The sequence below is a fragment of the Varroa jacobsoni genome, unplaced genomic scaffold, assembly GCF_002532875.2.
Source record: "Varroa jacobsoni isolate VJ856 unplaced genomic scaffold, vjacob_1.0 scaffold_449, whole genome shotgun sequence".
Taxonomy (NCBI): domain Eukaryota; kingdom Metazoa; phylum Arthropoda; class Arachnida; order Mesostigmata; family Varroidae; genus Varroa; species Varroa jacobsoni.
In genome coordinates, this window is record NW_019213351.1 from 62,768 (window position 1) to 73,713 (window position 10,946).

General features: G+C 44.7%; 1 protein-coding gene across 2 annotated transcripts in view; it reads right to left on the bottom strand.

The window, feature by feature from the left end:
* The window catches only part of LOC111260528 (homeobox protein DBX1-B), a 23,987-nt gene continuing 13,041 nt past the window's right edge, over nt 1-10,946 (bottom strand). Inside the window, exons 2-5 of one of the 2 annotated variants that reach the window (XM_022833360.2) lie at nt 3,842-3,928; nt 2,993-3,165; nt 2,087-2,233; nt 1-1,898 (exon numbers count right to left, since the gene is read on the bottom strand). In XM_022833360.2, the coding sequence (XP_022689095.1) occupies nt 1,596-1,898; nt 2,087-2,233; nt 2,993-3,165; nt 3,842-3,928 (710 nt within the window). In that variant the 3' untranslated portion in view covers nt 1-1,595. Of the gene's footprint in view, nt 1,899-2,086; nt 2,234-2,992; nt 3,193-3,841; nt 3,929-10,946 lie in introns of both variants that reach the window. The other variant, XM_022833359.2, reaches the window with a different exon arrangement.

The window sequence follows — 10,946 nt, forward strand, 5'->3', positions numbered from 1 at the left end:
TGACGTACTGTCTGCAATATTACTTGCAGAATATTTATTTGCACACATTTTAATACTTCCTGCAAAAAAACTAATATAGGCTATTCCGACAAACGTTTTCCAGCGGGAATAACACATTTTACGCTTAGTCTGTTCTTTGCCCGCATAGCGCTACCGGTCAAGACCAGTTTCTTAGCCATGCTAAATGCTGGAAGTGAGCTCTGTGATGGAGCGCCTAACCGCGGCACCGGATCTAAAACTAGAAAAATGTACATTCTTTTTAGTTGTATCCATTTTTACAAGGCCATCAAATAACTTATTGGTTAATTTTGGCTTATCTTCTGATCGTTCATAGTTCGTATGCTTTAAACCTGTTATTACTTGTCGGTTCAAGATGTCTATTGGAATGCACTCACCGTCGTAACTGCGTCTTTCTTCTGACCGGCAACGGTGGCGGCATTTTTAAAAGTGGTATTTATTCAACGAGCTCGAAGGCGTTGTTATTCAACAGTTTCGAACACCGCGTGGAATTACCGTGAAGCTCTTACTGCTCGTCGCCATTTGTTCCTGACCACGATTTTATCACAAATGGAAAACAACAGGCTCTCATTTACGGTCCTTTTTACAATTTTATTATCTTTCCCATTTGTTTTGCCAACGTTGTTATTCAATTTCTGTTCGCTTTTTCCCTGCCGCAGCGCCTTTACCCCGATTGATCATATGCTAGCATTTGAGGCGTTCTCAATACGCTAAAGCGATACTTCGATCACACTTTTATCGTGTGTTCTGTCTCCTTCTATAGCATTACATATTCTGCTGTTTTTCTTCATTTATTTGTTTTGCTCTTATTTGTTATTGTTATGGTTATGTATAGTTAGTACTGTTCATTTTTCCTTCCATGCGTCGCTCGCCGTACCGCAGCGCGTAGTCGATGCGTTCCCCACTACTTTCTCTAATCTATCATATATTGTGACGATTGACACTTCTGCTGGCTTTATACAAAAACGCACTTGTGAGTCAGTAGGACATGTTTTTCAGTTTGTTCCCGGAGTGCCTTCTTTTTCTATCAGAGGTTACAATTTGCTCTTACCATCGTAGCAGCTTAGGGAATATTAATATATACTGTGTGCCTTTATCATATTTAGATAAGGTTATATTAAAGTATAGTGAACGTGTTATTATACTTGTGTCTCTCATGCTCGCGTTTCAAGTGATGGTGGTGTCCGTGAGTGTTTGTTACATTTCTACAAATCCAAATATAGAAAAAACCTCGATCCTGTTGAAAATATCTAAAAAACCATGATGAACAAGAGTCGACCGTGCCGTACACTGTCACTTGCCGTCCTTACTGGTTCGCTTTCTCTGTATATGGTAAATAGCAGCAAGGCGAAACGTGTGTTGTGTCCACGTTACATCGCTGGCCAAGTCTTCTTCCGGGTTGTTGCTGTCGCCATAAACCTCCACTACCCCTCAACGCCACCCCAGATTCATCCCAGGCTAAACATTATCTGTGTGAACTTATTAGCAAAAATTACTTAAACAGGTTTGGCACCCACTTATGTCCAATTATCCTCCTAAAACCCCATAATTATTTGGCCGACAATGCGGCCTTTATTTCAACTGAGTGTATTTAAGTGAAAGTGCGTAGGAGTGACGACTGATGCTGTGGACACTGGCGTTGTTGTCGTCGCTTCGGAAGGTGAAGGAGCATCGGGTGACCGATGGAACGCTGGTACCTCTTCTCTGCCCGGTTCGATGAAGGCTCCCGGGGAGTCCGGGCCCTCCGAAGGTGGGGGCGCTGGCGTTCCCAATAGCCGTTTGGGGATCGCCAACGACTGTGGAAGAGACTGGGGTCCCAGGCCAGCGCCCGGGGGTGACGGCACCAGCGGAACGGGAACGACCGGTGAAGGCGAGACATGCTGAAGAAGCCGCGGAACAAATCATAGTTAAGACACTCGTAAAAGAGGAACTATTTCGTGTCATAATTACTACTAATATTCTATAATAATAAATCTGATAGGAAAGGTTATAATACTGCATCAAAATAGAACGAATATTTTAAATGCGGTCGTTAGCTACGATTATTAATATAGCGTGGGATACACACAGGATTTACTGGTTTTGGATCTGATAGGTCCGGGTTAGGGTTTCGTTTGGTGGGCAATGTCTGCTCACGAGAGCCGCCCGAAGACAACAACTCGCGTTCCTTTGAGTTGCGCCACTTCATCCGACGATTTTGGAACCAGATCTTCACCTGAAGAGCCCGACGAGTATTATAGGCTATATCAGTATGATGTGTGTAGTTTTTTACATTTTGCATACACGGATACCATAGCAATATCGGGTCAAAGAGAGTGAAAACACAGTTGCTTAATATTAACACAAAAATAACAGCAAATGATAATGAACGAGAAACCTTATAACAGTTAAGCCGCTTTCACTGTTCGCGTTTAATGGTCGGATAATTTATTGCCCCGGTGAGGCGAACTAAACATGATTCGCTTTAATAACTTTGTATCATCAGCCCTATTTTGTCTCAAAGTATAGTATTTTCAAGGGCTTGGCCTTCAGCCGAGACAGCGGAAAGACGAGCTATATCCAGTCGTTCATTGCCTGTTTCTCTATTCTTCGCACTTTGTCAGTCAGCATCGTCTCGTTGAAACATGCCATAAGCTTTAGTTGACAGTGGAAATTTTCTATTTCATTTCGCTACGGAATAAACACGACTTTTTGTATATTGTTTAATACAGAGGACGTTCGCGACTGTTACTTTGCTTTATATTCACATGTCCTTTGATTTAGACTAATTAATACGTAACTGGTAACGCGTTCCTGATTATGTCACCATAGCTCCGCTGATTACTGAGATCGACTGTACGCTAAAAAGAGAAGCCCCACACACCCTTCTTTACATGAACTATATAATATACTGCAGCAGATCAAAGCGAGCAGAGCTGAGAACCGGATCAATAAGCAGGTAAAAGCAAGAAAAGGTTCGGCTTTACAAATGTACCTGTGAATCCTTGAGCCCCAGCTTCTCGGCAAGCTTCCTCCGGTCCGGCTTAGAGATGTACTTCTGTATCTGAAACCTCTTCTCTAGGCCCTGCCGTTGTTGATCCGAGAATACTGCTCTCCGCATCATGCCCCTACGTGGCTTACCACGGGCAGCCGTCCACGAGAACGAGCCTGTGTTCATCGCAAAGGGGTGAACAACTACCAGAAACACAGATACGAACTGAGAGTTGCTTTTCTTTGTGGACCTCTAGGCGTCCTACTTATCATTTATCACCTGGAGAGACCCCTGTAGTGTTCATGTTCATTACCCGCACCGGTTATTACGTAGACTGTATGTACATAGTACCTGAACTACATAAATATTGACAGGAGTGTAATGATAATCATAGATACCCGACACGAAAGTAGACATGATCCATTATGACAGATACACTAATTTACCAACAAAGGTCCTGCGTGATACGGGCTGCATTATTTATCTTACATAGTTTACTTTTATCTTTATCAAAATGTCGAGCCTGAGGAACAAAGCAATGTTCTCGAAGCTTTATCCCATCGGAGTAACAGAAATTTAGTTATCACAATAGCAACTTACGAATAGTTATATAAAATCCTTTTCAGTTATTATCATGCAGAACCTAATCAAATAAGGCCGTAATAGCTAGCCAATCAGGCAAGAAAATGATTAGCTCAAAGTAGTTCTCCTTCACATGGCGCTGCTTAAATGATATGAAGTACGCGGCGAGGTCGAGTAGAGAGTAAATACGAAAAACTGACCACTTCGACTATTTCAGCAGAAGCTGACTATTAGCAGCAGGAAAGTGTATGACTCAGATGTTTTACTTACCAGGTTGTGTTGCAGGACTTGCAAGTCCTGTACCGGACGCAGCTCCTTGCATCATATTCAAATAGTACAAACTATCCAGACTCACTTCTGGAAACGCAAAACGTAATGCGATCTTTCATTAGTGGGCTGACGGGAAAAGTATGAAATAATATTAGAAATATCTGTTACGTTATTATGTTCAATGAGGAAACTCTCCAGGTACATTTGTAACTTTCTGCTATATTAAAGAACGGCGTTTGACAATCAAGCCTGAGCGACATGTGCTGGTAAGAAGCTTCTTCCAGCTTGAGAATAACATGTAAGTACAACAAAGATCGTTTGCATGCCTACATCTAATAGATCCACTAGTCGTGTCTCATGCTTATTTTTTTCTTATAGACAAAACTGTGCATTAGCAATGCGTTTATGCCGGTGCACATATCCTAAACATGCGATAGTAGGTCAATCGTTGACTTTTTTTTCCACTGAGCGAATACGCCAACATGGCGTAATAGTATTTTCTGGCTGAACGCACCTTCGGGCTTTTTTTGGCTAAAATTTGAAGTAAAACAAGTAGTTCCAATGGGCTGGAGCGGGACTTCCACAGTCGGGGGCCAACTGGCGGCTTCTTTAGCTGTTTGTTTCTGAAGTCTGGTATCCTGGGGGGCTAAGGGGGCGCGGAATAGGGCGAAAATAAAAGCTGCGACGAACAGGGAAGAGGCGAATAAACGCGATATGAATGAGCGGCCGGAGGATGGAGCAGGCAATATCGCCTACAAACTGCGTTGGTTCTGCTGCAGGCAGAGTCCAACTCCTCTGGGGTAGTCGTGGCCGCATTTGTGGTCGCTGCGGCGCAGCGATGGCAGGCAACGAGCAAACGATGAGCTCAATTACTTTTCGATAATACCAAAACCCACCAGTATCCCAAAACCTCCGACTTTCCGCGCGGAGCCATATTGACAACCACAATATTCGATACGGGCTCCCGCTTTCTCAATCTCAGTGTATGCTTGTTTCTGCAGACCGAGCCGGATGGAAAATTCGAGAGCCAGACCCCGAGTGACGCGTCACTGAACATACCCAGAACACGACAACCCGAAAGCAAGGAAGTTACAAAACCCTATAGATAGATAATCACGCAGGCGATGATACTGACGTTACTGAAGGGATATGTATCACTTTTTTGTGGCCACCTTCGGTGCGGGATATGAATTATATTTCGATTTTAGAAGTACGATACTAACATCACTGTGGCAAGATCAAATGGAGATTCAATAACGGCGTTAAGATACCCGTTCGTTCAATAGTTAGTACGTTAACAAGCAACATATACGAGCTACCCTTTTGAATTAAAATTAAACATATGGTGACTGTCTGATCATCATACCTAATTTGTTTAGGTGTCAATTTAAATATGTAAATCTTCCGCGTTTACTTAAATTTTAAATATGTTCAGCAGTTTAATCTGCAGTATACCTTGGGATGCTGCTTTAGACAGCAATGGCGCACAGTCGTTAAGGCCCCCGAAAACCCCCAATCTATCGAAATCTGTCACCGATTTCAAATACGATATGATAAAAATGTGCTTAAAGGTTCCGTGCTAGCTGACCTATCTTTCACTCCTAAATGTGGACGCGTCTCAACGTTCGAATAGATCGACGGACAGCAAACAGGAAGTACGACACGATGAAGCTCAGAAGCGATAGTTGCAAATTTGTATTATCTAGTGGCCTAGATTGGCCTTAGGGGTGAGGCTGTGTTCGTTTCAGCCACTGTTGGTAAATCAGACGCCACCAAGAAGCTCTGTCCTAGAAGAAAGGGGAGAAAACCGTATCAACGAACAATGGATGTGAGAATGAAATGCGGATTTAAAAAATCTTTATATCCGCAACCGTCGACGTCGATCGTTGGTTAGCACCTGATTGTCCTATTTCAGCTGTTTGTAAAACGATTGTTGCCATTCTCTTAGCCATGTGGTAAGAGCAACTAACTACCGCGAAATCACTCGCATGTATCCCAGCAAAAGAAGTGGGTTCCCTTTTTTCCATCGGCTGGGCTTGTACGACTCGCACGTACAAGCAGAGCCTGAATACTTTTTGGATGCAAATGCACAAAATCAAAACCGTCCGCTTTTTAAAGATAAGCCCTGGCAAACCTTAATGCAATCTCACGGCCTTGTTGTTTTTGCTCGATCCCAACCAACATTACTACAGCTTAACTAGAATTGTTCATCACTTTCGTGGGGAGACGGGGACAGAGCGGAAGGGAAGTCTTGTGTTAGAATTTCGCCAGAGGTACGCACTAGTCGTACTACTATTAGAACAATTACGCTTTACAAAGCTTCTCATTGGACAAACTCGTGGTAGAAGTGAATGCAAATTCGTTCGTTTGTCGGTCGGCCAGTTGGGCGGACGGTTCTCTTAGCCCGGGCTTGGGATTCTTAGTTTTGTTGCAACTTCGGTAGACAATCGCCTACAGAGAATGGACGACGCTTCCCGGCACATTGGTCCCGTGTGCGTGGTACGGATGCATAGAAATCCCCCGCGAGGCCACGACTCCGAAAGGGAGTCTTCCTTTTGGCTGCTCTGCTGTTCTCCACTTGTGCTGCTAACCCACTAGTGCGCCTCGTCCTTACTCAAACGCCTGCTTTTTCGTCGTCAGCAACGCAAAACGATTTAGAACAAAAGCAAGTAGAAATGGGCTAAATGTTGAGACGACTATGGGTAAAACAGGAGCATGGTCACAGCACTGGGACACTCTGAGAGGCTCAGAAACAAGCGGGTTACAGCCCAACAAGGACAAAATGGAAGCGAGAAAGGGAGCAAAAAAAGTCTATGCGAAAGCTAGGACACAAGAACGATAAAAGCTGAGATAGAAAAAGAAGTAAAGAGGGGAGATGTGCCTAGAGAAGTGTCCATTTCCTGCTTCGGAGCAGGGGCCGGCAGAGGTCTAAGCGAAGCTGACAGCGCAATGCACCCCAGAGAGAAGCTGATGCGAGTTTATTTTTGCGGTGGTTGAGGGGCCCATTAACCTCTTCCGAACTGTCACTTGCAGGTCTGCCTTAGTCGGCTGCCTAACCGCGGTCGTAGTGGTGGTTACTGCGACCACGGCGACTAATACGGCTCATGGAACCGGCAGCTTCGCTCCACTCTCGCTGGCTGAACGGCTCCGCTGGCGAGAAATACGACACAAATGGTACCGCGCGCTCCTCTGTCTGGGAGCCCCATGCCGCGATCCCATAAATAGTTCTGTACTTGTTCTGAGCTTCCTCTCTTAAATGACAGTCCGGCAACACGCCACGTCGCTTTTGGCCTGATACTTTGGTTTTGTGTACTTAATTCTGCGGCTGTTGTGCTATGCGCCCGCGGTAGGGGAAGGGGAATATAAAGGGTGAGGGGCAACACGGTTGCGCGGGATATTCGAAACGCTGTTGTTCTGAGTATTGGACCCTTTCAAGGGGTTAGTCGCCAGGCGACCCGCAAAGACTGCCGACAAAGGCGGCAATTAGGAGAAAAAGCTGTACATATGTATTCTGTACAGAGGATAGGTAGACGGTCGATATGGGCCTTTGGGCTCGCTTTAAAAGTGAGCTCTACTGTTATCTATACGTGACGCGTTAAAAAAAAAGTGAAGATCTGGAAATTGGCTATATTTATTCAAGTAAATCCGTTATTGAAGTGTTCTAACTCGACGAAGATGTACAAATTAAGTAGGTCTGGTTTTAAGTTCACCCTTTAGTTCGAATGCTTATTGTTCCTATTCAATAGTTCAATTTGCCAATGTTCGGTCCAGGGTCGAAGCCAGTGGATATAGCATTAGCTTTATTATCGCGTTTTTAAAAGTGAAACTTAGGACAAACAAAAATATATCTGTTTCCTATGAAGTTTGTTGAATGTCTAACTTAGGCTAATGTAGAGACGAAACTTTTTAACTAAATCTTCCGTATTGTTGTTCACATGGTAAATGTGTAACTTTTTTTTTACATAAATCTAGTGAAGAAAAATTCTGTGGTCTTTATATTATTGTGTAGTTCATTTTTTGGCAAAGAAACGTATTTTTACAGCTTTTTAGGTAAAAAAAAAAAAACAAAAAAAAACGAATCATAACAACCGTCACCATCGTCCTTATCGAAAAATAGTGGTACTGAACTACTAGACAAAATATCTGAATATTATTTTGAAATTGACGGCAAAGCTTTTTCTACAGTTAATCTGGTGCAAAACATCCGTTGGATTTGTCAAGCTACGTCTGCTAAATGGTGCGGGAGTAGCGCGTCTGCTTACCATTCTTGGTAGATGCATGATAACTAGTTTAGGTCAGGAAAAGAGCGTATTGATGCTCTGACTGTCCGCTTAATGTCTAGACAATAGAAAAAATGAAAAATTACCTAAAATTGTATTCTATCCAGCTTATTTATTACTTATACAGTTACTTGAAGCAATGCTATGTAAATTAATTGAGGTGCAAATTGTACTATTACGCCATGTTGAAACGCAACGTATAAAAATAATACAAAATCAAAAGCTAGTCTATTGTTATGTGAAATCGAAACGTCATAAATTTATGTTTCATTTCATTTTCCAGTTTAAAGAAAAGTAGGCATCTGATCTGAAAATAAAGCAGGCCTCTAGTTGAAGGAAGTACTGCTTAAACCTAAACTATTCGTTGTCTATCTAGAAATTTGTAACTGCACTCTTGTCTATTTACTAGACACACATACAGAATAGGCACGATAACTTTACGCATGATGGTAGCATTACTGATGATTTTTTCTGCTAGTCAGTCGACCCGAAAACAGTACATGATCCGCCCTCACTGCCGCGCCTTTAAGAACCCAATGCGACCTACCACGTCTGCTACTGCTTAACGCCGGGCCAGCGATGTGCTTCTACGCGTCAGGTGAGCCTTTCGTAAAAAAACTACTCGTCAAATATAAGACGCCCTCTTCAGGCGCAGTACATGGGGCGAAAAAGTCGTCAGCACAAGGGCGCCGACGACGAAAATTTTTATGGTCTTCCGCTAGATTCCGCTAAATTTATGTCGACTATATTTTTGATGTTGTAGACAGCTAAGTTACTTTGCTCGTTGGATAGAAGATAGCCCCGTTTTACCAGCGGCAACCGCAACGAAAGGGCCAGCGACGGAGAGACATCAAGTAACATCATTATTAAGAGAAATTAACAGAAGATCGAAACGTTTCGGTCACGAATGGTGACAGTTTGACTAAACTGTCTGCGTGCCACAGTCTGCCTACGCGTTTACCATTGTGATCTGATTAAAATCGCCGTGGTATTATAAACTGTCTTCGAGCAATTCGATTCATAACTCGTCACTAGATACCCCTGTTCACGGGTTCATCTGAGAGGAGAGAGAAAAGGCACGCGGAGCTTTTCGGCTTCAATGCGGTTATGCACATTGCCTCGTTGAAGACGTCACGTGGAACTGACACATATGCGACCCTCACAGCGAAGTATACGCTGGGTAGTGTTAGGCACAGATGTACTGTACCATCGTGTGTGTATGTGTGTCTTCCTATGTGGTAACATCTGTGAGCCTTAAGCCACTGCAGGCATGACTAGGTCTGCTGGCTATGGGGTACAACTAATTCGTCGCGACGAACCGGTCGATGAACGGCAGCGTTGTTTCGCTCTACCTCCCTACCTAGTTACCTATCAATGTACCCAGCTGCCCGGCCTGTCGTCTTGTTCCCATCCCCACTCCTCGGGCTGCGCTTGCATCAGCTCAACTTACTTCACCTCAAGTCACTTCACCTTAGTCGGTAGTCAGTATTCTAGAACGGAGGTAGTGGGGCAATCGCAGGGGTCTAGTAAATGCTATGCGGGCGCCGCAGCATAGTACGCCGTGCGGTGGTCGGCTAATGGGCGAGTGACTTTCCGAGTTGAAGTAACCCCCTCCCTCCTCGCACTTGCAGCGATTCCTCATCGTAAGACTGTCCCGACAGCTCGCAGACCTGGCCGAATATTTTGAGCGAATAATCGCGCCACCGCCAACTCCGCGCAGATCTGGTTATCCAGCCACGGCTGCAGCAGCAGGCGAACTTAGTAGAACGACCCATACGTTGAGGGGCGAGGGTTCTGGGGCCGGTTACGTCAACGAGGACAAAAAGACACAAAGATAGAGAGGGGTCTGCAGCAGTCAGATGGTTCGCAGCTGGCATCACTGCCATACAGCGAACGAGCAAGCGGCACTTGAGTACTCGTTTGCTGTCGGCTTCTGTATGATGCTCGCTCGATGGGGCGCTGGCGGACGAGCGCCTTCATTCAGGCACTGCCGCAGCCATCTTCTTCTTCGATTGCATCATCTGCATTTCTATGCCCCGATTATTCGCGGACAACGAAAGACTGCCTGGCTGACTATATCAATGGTTGTGACGGTAACGATGCTGATGATGGAGAAGTGTCGCGGCCGTGTGCCCTGCACACGGCGACTATAAGCTGGTCCGCAGGCCAATCCAGTTGTGCTTTGTGTCGGTTGATGGGTCTATTGCCTGCACATACGATACAAACGCAACCTCAACTACTAATACTTCAAAGCCCCGTTCGGCTTCCCCTCCTCGGCCAGAGAACGCATGGTGGACTGGAATGCGTTGGTTCAAGGGGAAAGAGGGAATCACCGTATATATACGCGCGTATATATATTGTGGTAGATATTGCAGGCTGGAGCATAGCGCGCGCCGCCGCTGTCGCATCTCCAGGAGTCTCAGCTCAAACTCCATCACGCACACGAGCTTCCATCCTCGTCAATGACTATAGAACGCATAGCGGTGCTGTAACCGACGCTGTGGCTTCTGCTGCGCCTTTCTCAATCAACGGAAAACATACAAAAGGCAGACAAAAAACGAGGTGACACGCCGTCCTAAGTGGCCCTAAGAGATGCCTCTCGATTACATAGGAGACGGTTGTGGGGACGTGCCCACACGGCTATGCTGGCCCGCACCCCACTATGCCTATGTCATTGTTGTAGGACGAACCTAATTATGTAACAACAGGGTATCATTTTCAGAAAGAAGCGAACTCCTGTAGTTTTGTGATTACCACTAGGCTATCCGCGTTTCTTTTGAAACAATTCATGGCGTAAACCTGTGTACACACAAAAACAATATATA